Source organism: Thamnophis sirtalis, unplaced genomic scaffold, assembly GCF_051295495.1.
Source record: "Thamnophis sirtalis isolate CommonGarterSnake01/CBP01778 unplaced genomic scaffold, rThaSir2_p1.2 scaffold_4, whole genome shotgun sequence".
Lineage (NCBI taxonomy): Eukaryota > Metazoa > Chordata > Lepidosauria > Squamata > Natricidae > Thamnophis > Thamnophis sirtalis.
The window spans coordinates 120489271-120511756 of record NW_028261384.1 but is presented as its reverse complement, the minus strand read 5'-3'; the positions used below and the strand labels follow the sequence as shown (position 1 = coordinate 120511756).

At 44.7% G+C, this 22486-nt stretch overlaps 1 protein-coding gene across 11 annotated transcripts; it reads right to left on the bottom strand.

The window, feature by feature from the left end:
* Position 1: 1 nt before the first annotated feature.
* On the bottom strand, positions 2-21126 carry LOC106546545 (zinc finger protein 24). 11 transcript variants are annotated; one of them, XM_087713979.1, is made up of 6 exons: positions 20988-21125; positions 19228-19269; positions 17853-18789; positions 16365-16479; positions 3605-4085; positions 2-1263 (listed from the first exon to the last, which is right to left on the bottom strand). In XM_087713979.1, exons 3-6 carry the CDS (start codon positions 18663-18665, stop codon positions 1248-1250), a joined length of 1425 nt encoding a protein of 474 aa, XP_087570105.1. In that variant the 5' UTR covers positions 18666-18789; positions 19228-19269; positions 20988-21125; the 3' UTR covers positions 2-1247. The 11 variants fall into 11 exon arrangements, with proteins under 11 accessions (XP_087570105.1, XP_087570104.1, XP_087570107.1 ...); XM_087713978.1 differs by having other exon boundaries at positions 17853-18762; XM_087713981.1 differs by lacking the exon at positions 19228-19269 and having other exon boundaries at positions 17853-18762; positions 20988-21126.
* Positions 21127-22486: the final 1360 nt, after the last annotated feature.

Genomic DNA, 22486 nt, shown 5'->3' with positions numbered 1-22486 from the left:
CCCCCCCTCACATGAAATATATGTACTGCTGTTAGAATAGGATCTTAAGCTTGAAAAGCCAAAATGATTTAACAATATATTAAAACGAATGTCTGTCTTTGTGAAAATTAATTTATGAATTCTGTAATCAAAAGTGTCTAAGCAGTTTTCAGACTGTTTGTTAAAAAGGGGGAAATAACTTATTATGTAAACAAATGTTGCACTGGTTTTCTACTGTACAGAATAAAAAATGAATCATTAAATAGCCAAGTCATTTTCACTTCACATTATTCCAGCATGGCCAGTTGTGAGGAATGCTGGGAGCTGGTATTTAGCAGCCACTGGAAGGCCACAGTTTTCTAACCTTGCAGTAAAAGTGTGATCATTCCTAAAGATTTGCCACAGCGCAATATAAAAATCCATCCCAGCAAGCACAATGTACAATGAGGCCACTTTGCTTTCTGTTTTCCCATCTGGCCTGCCTTCCCCAAATTGCACTGCAAAACCTATATCTACATCTGGGCAGCTTGACGTGCAATAGGACTGAAGTCTCCATGATGGGAATATATTCTGGATCTAAATTTGCATTTAAGAGCATACCAGGTCAGTGCTTCTAGGTCAATCAATCAGTCTTGCCTCTTACTTAAAACTTGGAATTTCTTTTATCCTGAGTTAATGGTTAGTATCGCTTTTCCACCTAGCTCCATCACTTTAGAAGTTAAATCTGTGGACTGCTTTCCCAAATGGCTGGCAAGTATCATTTTGCTAGCCTGCTTCATTACTGGAAGATGTTTTGCCTTTAAATCTTACTTCCTTAATGAGCATCATTTGTTTTGGGCATAAGTACAGCGAAGCAGAGAAAGGATTTTTCTGATTTTACAAGGCTTTAGCTGATACAAAAATACTGATCAAAATTAGCAATTTTCCCAGGAGCATCCACTCCCATTCTAGATCAAGTAAAATGTGGATGAATAGTCTTTTGATTTGGATTGAGTCTCAGTTCTCCTATCGTTACTGAATGGCATAAATATGTACAGATTTTCCTTTGTACATTCAACAGAACGGATGCCCCTGAGAGCTGTGTGTCCTCAGACTCATTTTGATCATATTCAAGATGTGGACAAACAAAAAATAGTCAACAATCCACACCACTCCTACCCTTGGTCTAGATTCCAAACCCTGCAGGACACAAACTGAGCTACCTTTATTCCCCGGTCATACAGGGCTTCTCAATCTGTTGCCCAAACTGGAAGCAGTAGATCCTTTTGTCAAGATCTTCCTTGGCTGCGAACAAAGTAGAGGACAGACAATCAGAATCATAAGAAAATCAAGACCGGTCCTCTTTCAAATGAGCCATATTTTTAAGCTGAAATTGGTCAGCCTTCAACACTTAGAAAAGCATTGAAGAGGACATTCAGGGAAAAAAATGATACAGTCACTTAAAACAAAAATGAAAAAATCAGCTTGCTTGTCATTCATTCATATATATTCTGGACTTGTGGTATAGGCAGTCCTCGATTTACAGCCAGTCGCTTAGTGACTATTCAAAGTTATGATGAACCCTCCAATAGATACTTACAACCCGGTTTTGATGTTCTGACATCAGGTGCCCCCCCTCCTATGATCACATGACTGCATTTTAGGCACTCAGCAACCGTCTGCATTTATGGTAATCCATGGTCAAGTGATTGCAATTTACGATGTTTTTGCTGGAAACTGGAGTTTACTTCTGGTTTCTGGCAAAACCTGCTCCATAGTGAACAACAGGTTCACAATGACTGTTCGCTTAATGTCCACATGAAAAAGGTAGTAAAATTGGGTCTGGGCGCATGGTGATTTGCTTTATGACCATCATGATTTACGACTAAAATTTCCAGGTTCAATCATGGTCATAACTTGTGGACTACCTGTCGGGTCTTTAAACAGATACTTTGCAAGCTCATTGGTTCTCTGATTCTAAAGATGCCAGAGGTTGAAACTAGGATGCAGAAGTTATTTTAAAAGGAAAAAAAAGCCACTTGCTCGGCTACACAACTACTTTTAACACAGGCTGCTATTAACCCAAGTATATAGACAGATTTGGCAGCATGCAATCACGTTAATAGGATCTAATGCTCTCATTTGGGGAAATACGGATCCCCTAACCTCTTTTTCTGGTTTTGCTCAGCATCCATGATCCTTGTACATAGAAAACACTTGTAAGGGTCCTTTTAATCAAGGACCCCATTAGATAATCAGGCAGGAAGCAGCTAATCCCTTTTTGGGGAAGTACAGGTACTTTGATTGACAGACCATAGCTGCAAATTTTGCAATGTGTGGTCTTGTATTTCCAGTTGCTATTCATCACATATTGTTTCCTTGCAAGATTAACTGGAAAATGGAGGCTATTAGCTCAGAAGTGGCTGGTGTTCTGCATTGGGTGATTTTTCTGGCCAGAAATTTTGTCTAACAACCGGCGTAGGGTCCTTTGGAGTTTAATAGTTAAATGCTTCTTCTCCTGAATCAGAATTGGCTAAATTTCTGGGGTGTATCTAATAAGAGTGTTTTTTAACTGTAGCAACTTAACAGCATAGACTTCAATTCCCAGAATTCTTCAGCCAGCCATGCAGACCAAAATCCATGCTGGTTGGGGAATTCTGAGAGCTGAAATCCACACACCTCTTAAAGCCACTAAGGTTGAGAAACAGTGGTTTAATACGTTGTACATAAAAACAACTCAAGTGTATTAATCAGTCAGGCCCCGTCAGGCCTGGGGATAAGGATAGTTACCCCTCCCGAATGATGAATGTATGTTGCCTATTATTTTATTATATGTTCTTATCTTATGTTTGTATTTCCCCTTCCCGGTTTTGTGTGAGCCGCCCTGAGTCCCCTCAGGGAAAAGGGCGGCCTACAAATACTAATAAAACCTAAAACCTAAACCTAAACCAGTCACAGTTCCTGTGTCCAATGAGGCTGATTTCTGGATAACTATGCAAAAGGACACTCAAGTAAGGCTGATTGATCATATTGGACTTTGCCTCCCACTTCTTTAATCACACAACAGCCCCCATCTCCTTAAAACAGGAGCAGGGAATCCTGTAGCCTTCCCATTGTTGATTTCTCCTGGCAGCATCCCTCACCATGCACAATGTTAGCTAGGACTGTAGTTCAGGATTCTCGAGGTCACTATATACCCCATCTGTTTTTCATCAGGTGTTTGTTTCAATCTCCAGCCAATGGGAACTTCATAGCTCCAATGAAAATGGTTTTTTCTCCATCCTAATAATCTTCTTTCTTCTGCAATCTGAATGTTTGTTACAGTATTTCTCAACCTTAATACAAATGGACTTCAGCTCCCAGAATTCCCCAGGCAGCATGATAGCTGGGTCATTCTAGGAATTGAAGTCCACATATGTTCAAGCCCGAGAAATACTGATTTATGATGATCCCTTAAGAAGCAAATGTCAATAAAGATTTATTAGGTCATGCTCCTCTTGCCCACATTTCCTTTCAACTTGCATATCTATTTTTTGCCTTAGTTTTAGCTCCTTCTTTTATCCCCAAGAACGCAAGATGGCCTACATGGGGATTTAGTGAATGGTGAGTTTTCCAACCACACAACCAAGAGAAGAGGGGTACCTACCATGAGTGGCGTCTCTGGTGATTCACAACATGTGAACGCCGTGTGAACCTCTTTCCGCAGTACGTGCACTGGTGAGGCTTCTCTCCTGAATGAATGAGGAGATGTTTTGTGAGGGTTGTGTTCCGGTTGAAGCTATTCCCACATTCTGGACATTGATACGGTTTCTCACCCGTGTGGATCCTTTCATGCCTGATGAGATCCCACTTCTTCCGAAACCTTTTCCCACATTCCTTACACAGATGTCGTTTCGTTTCTAGGTCGGTCGGGACTCCCCCAAACACTTCGTCCTTAATCATTCTTGTGGAAAGGCTGCCTTTCTGTGGCCTTTCTGAATCACACTTGCTCACATGTGATCTTCTGGGAAGATCACTGCTTTTTGGGAAAAGGACCTCCCCGAATTCTGGAGACATCCATCCTCGTTCCTCTGCCTCCAACTCTCCTTGGTGTAAATCCTTTGCCCCCATTCTGGCAAAACTGCCTTCTGATTGAAGAAAGAGAAGTGATAAGAAAGACCAAAATTTTAAGTACAAAATTAGTTGTACTTAAATGGGTTGTCTCAATTGCAATCAATATGCCAAGGTCCACAGGGTGTGTGTGCATTTGTGTTGTCCTAAGCATGCTTTTTGGATTTTTTTTCCCTCTCAGACTATATAGCTTCCTGAATTATTCTGGAAGTACTCTGAAGAATTCTCTGATGGGTTTTTTCCTTTTTCCTTTCTTTTGGAACGGATGTTAGAAGAAAGGTATAGTGGTGAGATGAGAAAACGAGTAAAGATGATACAATTCTTGTAGTACACACATTAACAGTGCTTTGCAGTTTCTTGGATTCTATTCCATGCTATTTTTTATATCTAAACTATATATACTGCTTTGCACAAGGAATGTACATTTACAAGTAGGGCTTCTTTAATGGTACCAAAGTCACCTGTGTCAAGACTTAACATAGGTCTCTGGTTAGTAGCACAAAAATGAATTGGTATTGGTTGACCATTTAATTTAACCACTCTTTTCTTGCTTTTAGCACATCACTTCCCCCTTTCCCGTTTTAAAGCCATTAATATGTTAGACGTTTTTGTACTTTTTTCAGTTTTAGATGCATTTGCTTTTTTATGTTTAAGTGGAATATATCTGCAAGAGCCAAGCATGCATGTTATGGAGTAACAGTATTTATTAATATTTGTGTTTTAAAGTTTTAGCTTTAATGTTAAGATTAAAATATCGATGAAGTGCTGTTTGGTGATATTGTTTGGGGATTGTTATTGTTAATTTACTATAGATTTGTTTCGCCAAACAGATTTTGCATAAAATGCAGTCCCACATTAACACCATAAATAAAACATTTATATACATTCTTAAAAAAAGAGACCAAAATTTTATAGTTTCTAAGTTCTAAATTGAGGTACCAAGGTATATAGTACAGGTAGTTCTTGATTTACGACAGCATCTCCATGTTTGGCAACTTGCTCATACACTATATTGCCAAAAGTATTCGCTCACCTGCCTTTACTCGCATATGAACTTCCTGTAAGTGACATCCCATCCCTAATCCATAGGGTTCAATATGACGTTGGTCCACCTTTTGCAGGTATAACAGCTTCAACTCTTCTAGGAAGGGTGTCCACAAGGTTTAGGAGTGTGTTTATGGGGATGTTTGACCATTCTTCCAGAAGCGCACTTGTGAGGTCACACATTGATGTTGGAGGGGGTTTATGTGGCCTATCACTTTGTGGCTGAGTTGCTGTCGTTCCCAAATACTTCCACATTCTTATAATACAGCTGATAGTTGACTGTGGAATATTTAGGAGCGAGGAAATTTCACGACTGGATTTGTTGCACAGGTGGAAGAATGGTCCTATCACAGTTCCACGCTGGAGTTCACTGAGCTCCAGAGAGCAACCCATTCTTTCACAAATGTTTGTAAAAATAGTCTGCATGCTTAGGTACTTGATTTTATACACCTGTGGCCATGGAAGTGATTGGAACACCTGATTCTGATTATTTGGATGGGTGAGCGAATACTTTTGGCAATATGGTGTATTTATGATGGTTGCAGTATCCCAGCTTCATGTGATCACCTTCTGACAAGTAAAATCACCAGGGAAGCCAGATACACCTAACAACTGTATTAATAATTTAACATTTGCAGTGATTCATTTAACAACTGTGGCAAGAAAGGTTGTACAATTGGACAAACTCACTTAACTAGCACACTTGGCAACAGAAATTTTGGGCTCAATTGTGGTGTTAAGTTGAGGACTACATATAGTGAGGAAAAGTGTTAAAGAACTGCCACCAGCCAGGATTAAACTGAAAAGCTAAAGTGCAGAGGCAGAACACTAACATACATTAAGACATAATGTGACTTACTTTATTTAGGACAACAATTAAGATGTTCACATTGTTGGGAAGTGGTTCATGATAATGTAAAAACTCACCCCTGCAGTCCACACATTGAACTAAGACATAACATGGTTATCTGGTTTTGGCTTAATGGATTTAGCGATTGTGGTTTGCAAATATGGGTTGTGGCCTAGCCTATGGAAATCCAGAGAGTTATCATTTATTTTTCAAACGGTTAAAATAGGGCATATCTTAGCAGAATGTACAAAATTGGCCACAATACAGCCCACTATAAAATAGTTTTCTCTTTTTCTTGCTTAGAAAATAAGCAAGGTTATCTCTGTATTTTCTGATTCCTTAAAAACTGTATTTCATTTGTTTCTAATTTGATGCATGCTTCTTCACAACCGGAAGTACTTTTAAGTTTGACAAATGACTTTTCTGCAAGCCTTATATTTACACTTCATTTATACTACAGATACTAAACTATTCAGAGTTCCATGACATCACCTGCCCTGAGGAATGTGCACAGAGGGCTTCCTCAGCTGTTTATTTAAAAACAGATTGCAAATATTCATTTCTAAAAATTATGATTAAAATAAAAATTATTGTTGTGGTCCACCAACGGCCTGCGGAGCTGGGAGCAGAGTCGGACAGTGAGGAGATTGGGGAGGAACATGGGCTGGTCCTGGAGTCTGGGGAAGGCTCAGAGGAGGGCTGTATGTCAGCGGCAGACGGGGGAGGGGGGGGGCAGGGCTATCTGTGAGTTATCTGCTGCCTCTGGAGTCTGATATCAGCGAGGCAGAGAACAGGGGGAGGCCTGTTCCCAGTGTGCACATGGGCAGAGCTGCCAGAAGGCAAAAGCAGTTAAGACAAAAGGGGTGACTCGGAAGGAAGACTTGGAGATGACTGGCCCCTCCCATAAGATAAGGAGCAATTTTGTTCGTTCTGGTCGGTTTAAACTCTAAAACTCCACTTGATTCTGTGCTCCCTTTGGCCTCGCAAGACTAATTGGCAATTAGGTCTTTGGCAGCATTTCAAGGAAGATCAAGGTGGGGGCTTATCAGCCTTACCCTGAAAGACTGTGTCATACTTCTGTCGGACTCTTGACTGACGGGTTGTGAATCATCACGGGCTGTGAATGAACATAATTCACAGCCATTTAAATAAAAAGTGTGTGATTTTTACTGTCTCAGGAAGCCTAGGTCAGACCAATTACGATTAAAATATAGGTATCCTCAATTTACAACCATTTGTTTAGTGAACCAGAGTACAATAGCACTGAAAAAAATGATCTTTGACTGTTGTATCATCTCCATAACCACCTGATCAAAATTTAGAAGCTTGGCAACTGGCATGTATTTAAGATGGCAGTATCCCCGGGTCATTCAATCACTTTTTGGGATCTTCTGAAAAGCAAAGTCAATGGGGAAGCCAGATTCACTTAACAAGTGCAGTGATCCACTTAACATCTGTTGCAAGAAAGGATGTGAAATGGGCCAAAACTCAGTTAACAGCATCTTGCTTAGACAGAAATTTTAGGCTCAAGTTGTGATAATAAATCAAAGACTAACAGTAATAGCATATCTATGGAATATCATTTCAGCTAATCAGAATGATATACATTGCCCAAGCAGAGGATATGACTCCTAAAATAAGTAAGTTATGGCCCCAGTGTTAAAGTCAGCATATTGGGAAGCTCAGATTAATAGTTATTATACATAAAATCATTTCGAAAAAAATAAGGGCAGCATTTAAAAAATTAAGCTGCTTCACATTTTGCCCTGGGATGTGAAACTTAAAAACAGTCAGAAGGTCCCTTATTCCTCATATAATGTTCTATATCAAATTTGTCCCCTTTCAAAAAAGACCATTGGCTTACCTGAATGGTCGTTCTCTGGGCGCTGCGGGAGAGTCCAAGCATGGGTTAACACAGTCCATCTGCCCTAGGACTGAGTATCTTTTTTCTTTGACCACGCCTCCCCTTTGCCTCTAATATCTCAGTTTAAAAACGAAGAACACTCCGTGAAGGACTGCCTCCACAGATCCTTGATGTCACCTTGAGGTAATCCTGATTCAGGGCGGGTTTGGACTCTCCCACAGCGCCCAGAGAACGACCGTTCAGGTAAGCCAATGGCCTTTTTCCTAGGCGCTGCTTGGAGAGTCCAAGCATGGGACATACCCAAGCTATGATGTCCCTGGGCGGGGAGAACCGTTAAGAGTCCGGAGCCTCCGCCACCCTCTGCAATATTCTTCGCCCCAAGGAGGCTTCGGCCAAGGCAAAGGTGTCTATCTTGTAGTTACGGATGAAGGCCGTGGGGGATGCCCACGTGGCTGCCCTACAGATGTCAATGATCGATGCCTGGGTCGCCCATGCCACAGATGTGGCCGCACTTCTTGTAGAATGAGCAGTCACCCGGCCCGGAACCGGCTTGGCTTGAGTCTCGTACGCCAGTTTAATATTGGCCCGCAGCCAACGTCCAATGGTATGCGACGATGCTTTATGCCCTTGCGACCCAGGATGAAAGGAGACAAATAACGCTTCCGAGCCTCTAAAGTCTTTGGTCCTCTTGACGTAAATGCCAACTACCCGTCTTACGTCCAATTTGTGCCACTCCCTTTCTCTGGGATGTGACGGTTTAGGGCAGAAGTTAGGAAGGATCACTTCCTGCGCTCTGTGAAAGAGTGAATTGACTTTAGGCACAAACATCGGATCAAGTCGCAATATGATCCTATCTGGGTGTATAATGCATAGGTCCTCCCTAACCGAGAGGGCCGCTAGTTCTGACATCCTCCTAGCCGAGGTGATCGTGACCAAGAAGGCTGTTTTAATGGTCAGATGTCGCAGAGATGTAGTTTGAAGTGGCTCGAACGGAGCTCCCGTCAATGCTCGAAGGACAAACAGTAAGTTCCATGACAGGTATCGGTGCACCATAGGAGGCCTGATGTTTGACGCACCCTTCAGGAACCTCTTCACCTGAAGGTGCTGGCTTAAGGTGCAGGAGGAACCTCTGGAGATAACGGTGGACAGGGCTGCCACTTGGCGGCGCAAGGTGTTGGGGGCCAGGCCCTTGTCCAACCCGTCTTGCAGAAAGTCCAGCACCTGCGGAATAGAAGCCTCAGTGTCTCACAATCCCTTGTCTTGACCCCATGTAGAGAATGCCCTCCAGGTGGCCTCATATATTCTGTTTGTAGAAGGTCTCCTGGACCTGAACTACCCGTCTTACGTGAATGGTTTGGATGACCTTGTCAGGACATTTTTCTTTCCTCAGGAGGTCCTGCTCAAGTGCCAGATGGCTAGTTGCAGCCATTGTGGCTCTGGGTGAGTTATCGCCCCTGGCTGAGGGAGATGATCTCCTGAGGAATCCTCCAGGGCTTTCGTACAGAGAGACTGACAAGGTCCGCGTACCAGGATCTCCTGGGCTAATGGGGTGCCACGAGCAGGATTTCCGCTTCCTCCTCCAGGAGCTTGGCCACTACCTGTGGGATGAGCGGGAGCGGGGGAAATGCATACAGGAGCCTGGGAGGCCACCTACATCTCAGGGTGTTCGTCCCCTCTGCCCCTGGAGACGAGTAACGGGAGTAGAACCTCGGCAGGTGGGTGTTGAGGCGGGTGGCAAAGAGATCGACCTGTGGTTCGCCGAACCTCTGAACGATCTGATGGAATATGTCCTGGTGCAACCGCCACTCCAAATGGTCTATCGTTTGCCAGCTCAATCAATCCGCCTCCCGGTTGCTGGTCCCTGAAATGTGGTCTGCCTTGATGGATAGCAGGTGCCATTCCGCCCACCTGCCCAGAGTCTCTGCCTCCGTCATCAGTGATCTGGAGTGCGTGCCGCCTTCTTTGTTGATGTGGGCCTTCGTTGCCATGTTGTCAGTGAGCAACAGCACGTGCCGGCCCGCAACCTGAGGGGAGAACTGATGCAGAGCGAGCCGGGCTGCCCGGAGCTCCAGCCAATTGATGCTGCTGGCAGACTCCCTCTGGCTCCACAGTCCCTGGGCCAGATGGCCCTGGCAATGCGCTCCCCACCCTTGAAGGCTGGCGTCGGTGGTTACAACGACCCTTTTGGGTTCTTTGAACAGGCACACCCTCTTCACTGCTTTTGACCTCCACCAGGTGAGAGAGTGAGTCACCTTGGGGGGGGACGGGGACATGGACGCGCCTGTGTGAATTGCTGTCCTTTGCCCTTTGCATGGGTAGGAGGAACCATTGTAGTTCCCTGGCATGGAGACGAGCCCAGGGAGCCACCTTCAGGCATTATATCATGACGCCCAGTAGCTGGGATAACTGGACAATCTGCACTGACCTGGATGCGCTGCAAATTCGCACTTTGTCCCTGAGAGTCCTCAGGCGCTCCGGGGACAGGAAAACCTTGCAAGAGTTCGAGTCCAGAATAACACCCAGGTGCTGAATTCGTGTGGTTGGCTCCAGGTGGCTCTTCTTCAGGTTTACTGAAAAGCCATGCTGCTGGAGAGTCCTGATGGTAGTCTGGAGTCCCGCTGCGCTTGGGCCTGGCTGGAGGAGTGAATAATGATGTCGTCGAGATAACACTCCAGGCGGATGGGACGGTTCCGGAGGTGAGCCGCCACTACGGCCAGCAGCTTCATAAATGTCCTGGTTGCGGAGGAAAGTCCGAAGGAAGAGCACGATATTGATAGTGCTCCCCTTCGAAGAACCTCAGGAACTTCCTGTGATGCGCATGCATGGGCACGTGGAGATAGGCCTCCTTCAGATCTATTGAGTTAAGGAGATCCCCCTGCCTCACACAATCCAAGATGGAATAGAGGGATTGCATTTTGAACCGCCTGTATGCCAGATGGAGGTTTAGGCGATTCAGGTCCAGGATGGCCCTCCACCCCCCGGATGCCTTGGGTACCAGAAATAAGATGGAGTAAAAGCCCTGTTTTGCTGCTCCCTGGATACCGGTTCTATAGCCCTTATTTGCATGAGATAACGGATTTCTGCCTGCATGAGTTCCCTTTTCAGGGAGCTCCTGGGCGAGGGCCAATGAAGGTCCGTTGGGGAAGTGACAGGAACTCCAGCCGGAGTCCCGTCCTGATCATGCATAAGACCCACTTGTCTGTTGTTATCTCCCCCCATTTGTCGGCGTAGTACTGTAGCCGACCCCCTATGGGGGGATCCCTGTGGTGGTCACTTCCTGCGACAGAAGTTCCGGGAGTTGGATTCGCCACAAAAGGGCTTTCGAAAGGAGTGTTGGTGTTGTTGCCTACCACGCAACCCAAAGGAACCCCTGTACTGACCTCTATCGCCCTGCTGGGAATAAGGCCTGGTATAGGAGGAAGAGGTGGAAGGTTGGGCGCTGTCCTGCGACCGAAATGGCTGCCTCCGAAAGGAGCCAGACCCTTTGCGATCAGACTTTTTGAGAGTTGCAGGTAAGATCTTTCTCTTATCTTTTGTCTCAATAGTAAACTTGTCTAACGCTTCCTCAAACAAGAGACCCCCCTTGAAGGGGGCAGAGGCCAGCTTCCACTTGGCCTTCATCTCCGCCTGACAATGGCAGAGCCAGAGCAAGTGTCGAGAGGTCACGTTGGAAGCCAGCGCCCTGGACGCAAATTTGGCTGCGTTCAGGGAAGCATTGGTGGAGTATTCGACTGCGGTGATGATTTTAGTTAGGTCATGTCTCCACCGAGATCTCGGGAGGGAAGCTTGGCTCTCAGCTGCCTCAACCAGAGGAGCGAGGAATGGATAAAAAATGATGCAGAGGTGGATGCCCTAACAGCCCAGACAGCCGCCTGATGAGTCTTCAGACACGCCTTCTCTGATTTTTTGTCTTCTGCCTTGAGACCTTCCAAGAGGTCCGCCAGCAGGTTGGAGTTAGAGGTCAAAGAGACCACTGGAGTGTCCACTTCTGGAAACTTCAGGGCCTCCTCCATCCTATTCTCTATGGCATACAGGGTCTTATCCCCCCCCACTGCGATTGGTCAGGGTGCCAGGTTGAATCCACTGCCTCTGAACTACGTCTAAGAAGAGGTCTGGGACTGGGATGGATTCCTGGACCGAGGGCGGTTCCTTGAACAAGCCCTCCTTATGGTCCTTAGTGGAAGTCCCTGCAGTCAAGCTCTTGGGGGTAGCACCAAGCTCAGTGGCAGCCTTCGCCTTATGAAGGATGGACTTGAAGAGAGAGGGTTTAAAGAGACCAGTGAAGGCAGGCTTATCTGGAGGAAGGTCCTCATCCTCCGACAGCTCAAAGTCCTGTACCTCCCCCTCCTCCACGACGGACTCCTCCATAGCAATAGAATTGCCACCTGTTTGGGAGTAGGCTTAGTTTTGGGAACCATTGCCTTCCTGCTACTTTTCTGCTTGATGCCTTCCGCGATTCCTTGGGAGATAGCTAGAGTTATTATCTCCCTCATCTCAGCAGAAAGGCCAGATTTTTTATTTCTCCTGCGGTGGGATCTGTTGGAGGCCCTCCGGCCTCCGCTACTTCCAGAAATGAAACCCTTCTGAGCGGGAGGAACATTTTGGAAAGGGTCCAGCTCCTCTCTTAGGGAAGAGCTGGGGGAGTCAGGATAACCCCAGGATGCCTCGGGGGATGAGTCCCTGGAGATGCTGCCAACAGATGAGGGAGACCCACTCTCCTGAGGGGAGTCAGGCACCCTATCCTCCCTCTGGCCTGGGGTTGGTTCAGGGATCTCCATTCGTTCAGGTGAAGGGTCTTGTCCCCTTGGCCTGGGCGATCCCACACTGGCCTTGTGGTGTTTGGCACTGTCACTAGCCCCAGGGGCCCCTGCTGGGCTCTTGCTAGTACCACCCTTGCCCCCTTTAGCCACTTTGGGGGAAGCTCCACCCTGCTCCTCTTGGCTGAAGGCCCTGACTGTGCTGCCTGGGCCTCAGAACCTCCGACTGGCATGGTGGCTCAGTAGCGGTGGTTATACAGAGGGGTTCAAAGGGTCGTAAATAGGCCCGAGCCAGCTGGCTGCGAGTGCCCACAGATCCGAGGGAGGAGAGGGAAGCCTGAAAGACAATACCCTTCCTCCAGCCGCCCTCTGCTGCCTGGGAGATGTTCCACCTGAGGGGAGACCTGCTGGTGACCCAGGCGAGGCTCTGGTCTCCTGGCGGCCGTCCGCAGCTGAGAGAAGAGATTGTGCTGTTGGTTGTAGGTAATGCGAGCCCGGTCGCGGCCTCGAGGCCTCCCAACCTGCCGCTGCTTGTGATTCCTGCGAGATTGTGGCCCATGACACTGAATCCGCGGCCGCCGCTCGCTCCGCTGACCGAGTACCTTCCACAGTTACATGCGGCTACCAACTGCCAGAAAATGGTGGCGGCTGCACGCGCCACCTCGCCCTTCCCATCGAAGGAAAAAGGCGCGAAGGGCTCTTTAAAATGGCCGCCGCAACCGCCGGAATGACGAGAGAGTCGGCACACTGGCCGGGACTCTGCAGCCTCAATCACCAGGATGATGAGGAGGTCGCTCACACTCGCTGGAGCTCCTCAGAGGCTCGGGTCGTGCTGCGCAATTTTCCAGGTGCTGGGAAGTGGGATGGAACTCTGCAACCTCCCTGTCATTCGCCCTCCCCTCGCTGGTCTCCGCCCAGTGAGGAACTCGTTAAACCTAGCGTTGGGCAGTTGCCCCAGCAATCTCTCAGCCTTAGCCTGGAGCACAGGTTTCCAGATTCACAACGTTTTCCTGGTGGCCATAGGATGGAATTCAAATTTTATAGATTCTTAAGTAGAATGGGAAGTTCAGTCTATCTGCCCTAAGGCCAAGGAACTCCCCAAACTAAGTCGTCTTGGGCGGACTGAGTTTTTAAACTGAGATATTAGAGACAAAGGGGAGGCATGGTCAAAGAAAAAAGATACTCAGTCCTAGGGCAGATAGACTGTGTTAACCCATGCTTGGACTCTCCAAGCAGTGCCTAGAAGAATAAGGTATCTTTTCTTCATCTCGGCGTAATTTTTATCCTTAATGCAGTAATGGTATTCTATTTTCTTCACTACCGGGTTGGTAGCGAGAGCACACGCCGGACCATAAGACTCACATTATCTTTAGAGGAGGAAAATAGGGGGGGGAAATCTGCCTCTGCCTCCCAGCATCCACGAGGTATTCATATGGCTAGCATCCTTTGCAGCAAACAGCAAACAGCCTGGTCAGCTTCAGCAAGTTATTGCAGCCCCAGCACATGGCTTGTCAGAACTCTGCTCCGTTGCGCCCACCAGTCAACTGAGCTGAGCCGCTGCCACCAGGGAATGCTGAAGCCTTCGCTGCAGAGCAGCTAACTGGTGGTTGGATCGGCCTCCCGGAATACCACTGTTCTAGGAATATCAGCTATTCTAGATGGTGGGGATCACCACTGCCTATCGCCATCGGCAATGATCATCCCTACTGCCTAGAACAGCTGATCAGCGGTATTCCAGGAGGCCAATCCAACAGCTGCTTGGCAGCGAAGGCTCCAGCGTTCCTTGGCAGCGGCGAACGGCAGCAGTGGTGACAGATGGGGGCAGCAAACCCCACTGCTACACAACACCTCCCACACACACAATATTCGCTCTATAAGATGCACATCTTCACCCACTTTGGGGAGGGAAGTACATCTTATAGTGTAAAAAACACAGTAATTTCCTCCTCTTCCCTCTTGCTTAACATAAGCAGTCCTCAATTTATGACTACAACGGAGCCCAAAATTTATATTGCTGAGACATTGAAGTGAGTTTTGCCCATTTTACGACCCTTCTTGCCACAGTTATGTGAATCAGTGCAGTTGTTAAATTAGTGACCCGGTTATTAAGTGAATCTGATTTTTCCATTGACTTGATTGTCAGGTGGCTGCAAAGTTGATCACATGATCCCGGGACACTGCAACCATCATAAATATGAACCAGTTGCCAAGCATCGAAATTTCAGAGATGTTGGCACGGTTGTAAGTGTTAAAAACGGATGTAAGTCACTTTTTTTTAGTGCTGTTGTAACTTCCAATGGTCACTAAATGAACTGTTGTAAGTTGAGTACTACCTTTACTAGCAGTCAACTACTTTATTCTTTAAAAGCAAGGTTACCCTTTAAAAAGGTCATTAAGTGAAGCCTGCTCAATTTTACCAAGTACCTTTTTTCTTTTGCCATGTTGTCACTACTGTAGTTAAATGAATGAATAAATCTGGCATCTCCCATTAACTGCTTGCCAGAAGCCAGCTGGGAAGACTGCAAATGCACCTGACCCCAGAATGCTGCAACTATTGCAAAACACATGCTAGTTGCCAAGTCCCCAAATTTTGATCACATGACTGCAAGGATGGTGGTTAAGTTTGAGGACCGGTCATAAGTCACTTTTTTTTAGTGCTGTTGTAACTTTTAATGGTTCCTAAAAGGATGGTTTTAATTTGAGGGCTACCTGTACTGGGTCACATTTTTTTTGGATCCGTTCCTTTTCTCAGAAGGTTTAAGAGAAATTAATCCAGGACCCAAATTAAGAGTTAACAGAAACCAGATTGTAATACTGTAGTACAAAAACTCACAGAATAAAAAAGATTAGCAGCAAATCTTTTCTTTCTGAAAAACTTTTATTATGATTATATTGCAAACAATTTCCGCTTTTTATAGGAAGAAGGGGGGGGTAATTATATTTGTCAATTATTTACAAGTCTCTGAAAAATCAGGCTGAATAATCCTGTCTTGGTTAAGTAGAAGGCTGCTTTAAATAACATGAAATTCATTTTCACTTATATTAAAAACTAGCTGATAATCCAGCGCTGCCCAGGTATTTATTTATAGGGGGGAAATGTCCAGACCAAACGTATTGTCTAATGTTGGATTTCCCCCTTTACCAGAGGAAGCCCCCTTGTGGAGTACTGTGAAGCCATTATCATGGCAACTCCACTGCGCTGTACAGTAGAAGCCATTCACAGCAGAAGCCATTTTAAGACACAACAGGCTGTGACAACAATCACAACAGAACAGTGCACCCCGAGGAGTTTTAGGGGTGTCTTACCCCCACAGTAGTTTTTTTTTCCAGAGAGTAAGTCATCTGTGTACCAAGTTTGGTTGAAATTGCTTGAGGCGTTCCAGAGTTATGCTGGAATATACACACATACAGCCATTTTCGTATATGTAGATTGCATATAAATGGCATAGAATTTTTTTTGGTAGTATCTCCAATATTTGGAAATTATAAAGACATCAAGAATCATAGATTTTGGAGGCATGGAGAAATAATATAATATGGCTTGACTTTTAGCAGTGGGCTGCTGAAATGTGCTTCTAGCCAGTCTGATTTTTTTCCCCGACAAAGAGGCAATAAAGAATTTTGAGCAATATGGTCAAATCTTTTTGGAATTCTTTTGTTCAAAACTTAATTTTCCAGGGCTTCCCCTGCTTTTTTATGTTATCACTGCATTATGTAGTAACACTGTTGAATATATAGTTTTTTTCTTTTCATATATTGTTTAATAGAATAAAACAGTTACCTTGAGAAATACTATTTTCATTGTCAACCTGTTCTTTGTGGAGATGTTTTGCTTCTGACTGGGACTGATCTACAGTGGGAGAATTAACTATCACCATCTCAATTGGTACAGTTACCTGAAATAAAGATAGACATGATTAGAGTAGTTAATCTAAGGACAGGATGTATATTAGAATTATGAGCATCTGTACTGGATACAATGGGTAGGCCTTTGAAACTGATGTTGAGTGCAGAACTTTGATGACGTTAGTCAAGTTTCTGGACCATATTGATGCACAAAGAAAAGTACTGCCCATACAATAAAAAAGAAAACTACACAGAAAAGATGGGATATGCAGCATATGTAATTCTTCAGCAGTCAAAACAAATAAATTGTGATTGCTTTATTCCAATAGCAGTACAATCAGCCCAAATAATGCAGATAGAGTTTGCTGATCAGTTTCTCCCACAATCTACCCAGCTTAGCTCATTTACACACAGTAATGGTGCATTTGCCTACAGAGTACAGAGTACAGAGTAACCAGCATGGAAATATATACTGATTTGTTCAGTATCTTCCAGTCAATCATAACTGATTACACACAGGGTAACAGTAAATTTTAAAGATTTTGGTTTGCCCTTCCCATCTATTTGATACATACTGCCTTTTGAATTGGGTAGGCAATTTTCTTCATTATTAATACTCATACACATAAGCTTGGGTTTTTTATTTGGGGGTGTATAGTCTTTCAGGACAGTCTTGTAAGAGGCCATCATTTATTATACATCTATACATGTAATAGGGGTAGACTTCCGAATTACAATTATAATAGCGCCTCTCTTGATAGTCATTCACTCATGATGACCAAAGCAGGTTGGTCACATCACCAACTTGATCTTATAAACTTTTTTGTGGCGGTCATTAAGTGAACCAACAGTTTTTCTATGAGCAGTTTTGCCAACAACTGGAAATAAATGCCAGTGTTTGGCAAAACCATCGTGAAATGCAGTCACATGACCAGATGCTGCAAATTTGGCCCAGTTGCTAAGTGCCTAAAGTACAATCACATGTCAGGTGGAGAATCAAATCTAGGTTGTATTTCCAAGTAGTTCCATCGGAACCTGGAACAGTTGCTAAGCAACCAGTTATGAGTTGAGGATTACCTATACTGATAGTTTCGCGGTGTACTATATTGCCCAATTCTTTACAAAAGCTAAAACAATACCCTTTTCTACATATATGTATGTATACTATAGGTATGTATAAATATTTTATGCATGTCTAGGTATAATTTTTAAAAAAATCTCCTATGAGCTGAACTTCCTGGTGACTTCATGAGATTTTCTTAGCAAGATAACGGGGGTGGCCTGTCACTGCCTTTTTCTAGGCTCTTGTTTTCAACTCACAGCCCTGACTTTTCTTGATCTCTCATGGCAGCAAAATGTGCTTTCCCTTTTGCCTATCCTGGCGGGTCCTCCATCCTCCCCAGAAAAACTAGCTATTCCTCACCTGTTGGGCCCACTTCTCTGTCTCCTGCTGCTCCTGCAGGTACTCCTCTGCCAAGGCCACCGCTTGATCACACGTCTCCGGACCGCGCTCCCTAATCCAGTCCTGCATTTCCTGTGGAAGGATGACAAGGAACTGCTCCAAGATGAGCAGATCCAGGATTTGCTCCTTGCTCTGGCCTTCAGGCCTCAGCCAGCAGTGACAGAGCTCCTGCAGTTGCTGACATGCCATCCGGGGCCCATCGGCAGCCCGGTAGCAGAAATGCCTGAAACGCTGGCGATGCGCCTCGAGGGCGAGATAGTCATCCAGCCTCAGAATGGCCACCTTCACCTTCCCATAATCAGCTTTGTCTTTTGCATCCAGGGTGAAATAGGCCTGCTGAGCTTGTCCACTAAGGACTGGCACAAGGCGAGTCACCCACTCTTCCCGTGGCCATTGTGAAGCGTCCGCCACACGCTCAAAGGTGGCCAGGTAGGCCTCGGTGCTGCCCCCTTGAGTCAAAGGAGGCAACTGCTGGCTGTCCCAGACTGGAGTGATGAAGGGAGCAGGCACCACCTCTAGCACCCTTTGCCACTGGCACTCCCAGCTCTGCGGTAGCTCTTCGGCCAGCTCCTGCTTCACCCTGGACACCGCTCTTGTGAACTCTTCACTGGTTGCAGATGGAATGGTGGCAGGGCAATTTCCTTCTCCCTCTTTTGCACTGTCACTTGCCTGGCAGGGAGTTTCCATTTTCACCTGGACCTGCAACGGACATCTCATGTCCTCTACCTCTTTTGAAAGAGCAGCCATGTTGTTTGGGTGTTGCTGTGCAGCCATTTTGTGGCCCGATGAGCTGCCAATGGAGCAGCTGTGTCTCTGCTGCAGACTCTTTCAAAGCGCTCTGGGGCCAGACTTCGGCAGGGGTTAGTGAAATCTGTAAGAAGGCAGTGTGGGCATACTCCTGTCAGAAAAAATGGGAGACTGATAGTTTCCCAAAAATAAGACTTTTAAAGTAACATTATTTTCAATTTATGCGACCAAATTTCCTTGGTTACTGTTTTGTTTGAAGTTTGCATTATAGCTTTGATGTAATGCTTTGACGTCAACATTCTCTTCATGCCTTTTTTTTAAATGCCATTTGATTGTATTTGGTAAGATTTATTCCTAATTATCTCTGAGGTGAAAATTTTCAGCTGCCATCCTTACCATAAAGGCAGTGTTAGTTAGAAAATATTTTGCTGGGAGATAACCATAAACACTGAAAAATTTATACAGCCTTTTAATTATTCTCAATGTAATAGCCATTCATCAAAACTATTTATCAAATATTTATCCCTTAGGTGCTCTGACTACATACCAAAAATATTTAAATAAAACTATGTGAAATTTATCTGGTTACCTTCTTAGCAGCACAAAAATACTAAACCTGGAGAAGAACGAGCTGTAAATGAAAGAGAAAACAAATGGTAATACTGTAGACAGATCTCATTCTTTAAAAATGTAAATAAAGATTTAGGGCATCAGAGAAAATACTGCTGGCTTCCTATTTGCAGGGTTTCAGTTTCTTCTATTGCCTTATTCTGCTTCCTATTTATTCTTTTATTCTTTTTTTTTAAATCAACAATCCATGCAGAGGTTATCCATAAAAAATGAGGTCAGTTCCCTGTCCCAAGGCTCTTACAATCTAAAAATAGGAAGGAAAATAACTAGGAAAATAAACAGAACAAGGAAACACAAGAAAACAAGATGAAGTTATTTCAAATGTAGATAGATGATCTTAGTTAATATGACTTAGGGGAAGGGGAAGAGGGTCTTTTGTCCCAAAGCTTTTGGAAAAGAGCTGTAGAAAGAGAAGCATTCTGTGATGCAGATCCTGTCACAAGGCATAAAAGGTGAAAGCATCTGAAATGGTTCAGAGAAATAAACAAAAGAACAGGCACATCTTGAGAGAGGAAAGGAATAATATTGGCAAGTCAAAGATTACACAGCAACAATAATAATAAGTTTAAATATTCAGTTGACTGAGTTTCATGTTTAATGAATAAAATAAATAAATAAGAAGATACTTGGTTGATACCTAGGATGCTGGCAGCAGCCCATATCAACCACTAGCACCAGTCAATGGTATTTGTGATGCATTTTTTAATGTTCAGTTGACCGAGTTTCATGTTTAATGAATAAAAGAGAATAATAATAATAATAATAATAATAATAATAATAATAATCTGTCACACCCTCTTTTTCATGTCAAAATGAAAGGGGAAAAATGCAACGTGATTTTCAGGGCAACGAAATGCACAAGGAGAGCAGAAAACAAAATAAAGGGAGGGCTCCTGAAGGTTATCACGACCATTGCCAGGCTACCATGAGTCCCGGGTCTGCCCAACGAAGCGAGTCGAGATCACCGTCCCGTCTCTTCCTCTGACACGGAGGCGACCCTTTTAGCAAGGCGGCTCTGGGAGGAGAGGGGTTAAATAGTGAAACAAACCCCCCTCCAAAAAAAGGGGGATTGAGTGGAAGGGCCCTGCTGGCTCACCTTTCGCTTTCATGCAGCCTACCTCGCGCTTCCCTCTTCGCCTCCGAGCGCAGCGGAAGAGCGGACTGCACCACTTCAGGACACGGATGGGGAAGCGCACACTTTTTAATGCTCGCGCTGCCAAAAACAGCTCGCCACAAACTCCCTGCAAGCAGAAGACTAACCCAACAAGGAGAGAAAGCGAGGGGTGGATGTGGGGGGACGGGGACCCTTGATTTCCGGCTGCAGCGATGCCCGACTTGCAGGGAGCTTTTTTGCGTTGCTTTTCAAAGCAAAAGCAAGTCAGCATCCTCCACCTGCATACTTGCACCGTATAGCGCGGTTCTCCCTCCCCTTCCACCACCCCGCTCCGCCTAAAACTAGCGCGAATCAATTTAGTAAGACCCGAATCTTCCGTGCACGGCGTGGGTAGGACACGCGTGCATTGACCAGAGAAAGCCCCAAACCAACTTCACTGCCCGCCCCCAAAGGGCGACCCTCCCGCGATCCAAAAAAGCCCCTCGAGCTCTGGAACCACGTGGCTGGTGGAGCGAAGCAAAGCGAGGCGTTGTTTCCCTAGTTTCTCCAGCCCGGGACTCTCGCCGCTGGCTTCCGTCTCTTTTTTCTCCCTGCCCAGGACTCACCGCTGTTGCGGTTCCCCTCGAGGCTAATAATAAAGGGGATCAAATTGAAGGCCACGTTCCGTTTCTTTCCATCTTTGGACGGAACGGAAAAGCGAGATCGCATCTTGCATCGCCTCCCTTTGGATGGCGCTCGCCGAGCCACTCTAGGAGCATGGCTGCGGCGTATATATTTTTTTAACTCTTTCACGTTTGCAACAGCAAACTGGGCCGCGCTAAGATGTGTAGACTTCAACTCCCAGAATTCCCCAGTCAGCCTTGAACTATTCCCTACGCTGGCTGGGGAATTCTGGGAGTTGAAGTCCATACATCTTTACGCAGCTCAGTTTGAAAAACACTGATGTAAACCTTCAGGTAGTGTGTGGCCAAAGTAACCAAGGTTTTCCTGACTCAATAACTTAATGATTTAGGAAACTTAGGACAGCACAAGTGATATGCTCCCTGTCTAATGCCTTCAGATTCAGCTGGACTGTAACACCCAGCCTGAAAGATTTCTATGGGTTTGCGAGGTGAGGGAGGGGGGACGGTGGGCATTAGAATTTACGAATGAGTGCTAACTAAAAAGAAGTAAAAGGAATGGAAAGAAAAATAGAAAAGAAAGAAAAAAGAAAAATATATAAAGAAGTGACTTATCGGTTCATAAGTATATGAAGTATATGCATTTTTAGTAACATATCATTTTCTCTTAAAATACAACTAATGATACCTTCTTCCCATACATCTCATCTCTTATTTGTAAGCAAGTGTAATGGCAGCCATTTGATCCCAGTTAGTAAAAGTCCATTAAGGGTAACCAGAGATAACATACGAATTTAACCTTGCTCAAATAAAGCATTTTTATATTCAAATAGAATAGAATAGAATAACAGAGTTGGAAGGGAACTTGGAGGTCTACTTGTCCAACACCCTGCTCAGGCAGGAAATCCTACACCACTTCAGACAAATGGTTATCTAATCTCTTCTTTAAAACTTCCAGTGTTGGAGCATTCACAACTTCTGGAGGCAAGCTGTTCCACTGATTAATTGTCTAAAGGTCAGGAATTTTCTCCTCAGTTCTAAATTGCTTCTCTCCTTGATTAGTTCCCACCCATTGCTTCTTGTTCTACCCTCGGGTTTTGGAGAATAACCTGACTCCATCTTATTTGTGGCAACCCCTGAGATATTAGAACCCTGTTATCATGTCACCTTTAGTTCTTCTTTTCATTAAATTAGACATATCCATATTCCTTTTACTTTTAACAAACTTCATCTTTAATCCCTTCAAATACTGGATTTTTTTAATATTTTTTTTTCTCCTTCTCATAAAATCTTTCAAAACTTTAACAGGACTTTTTTTTTCTAAATCTAATGTAGGATTATTATCCTATATCATTATTATCCTTATATCATTATCCAGGTCACTTTTTTCATTTATTTGTTATTTATGTATCATTTTTAATTATTAAGACATCAGCTGGTATCATTCTGATAGTCTGTAGTTTACCATCTTTTTCCACATCATT

Coding starts and splice junctions, on each gene's coding strand:
- LOC106546545 (XM_087713981.1), bottom strand. CDS start 18,665: ATGGCTGCACAGCAACACCCAAACAACATGGCTGCTCTTTCAAAAGAG. Junction 16,480..17,852: donor CAGAGAAGTGGGCCCAACAG/GTGAGGAATAGC, acceptor TCTTTATTTCAG/GTAACTGTACCAATTGAGAT. Junction 4,086..16,364: donor TGAAAATAGTATTTCTCAAG/GTAACTGTTTTA, acceptor TTCTTCAATCAG/AAGGCAGTTTTGCCAGAATG.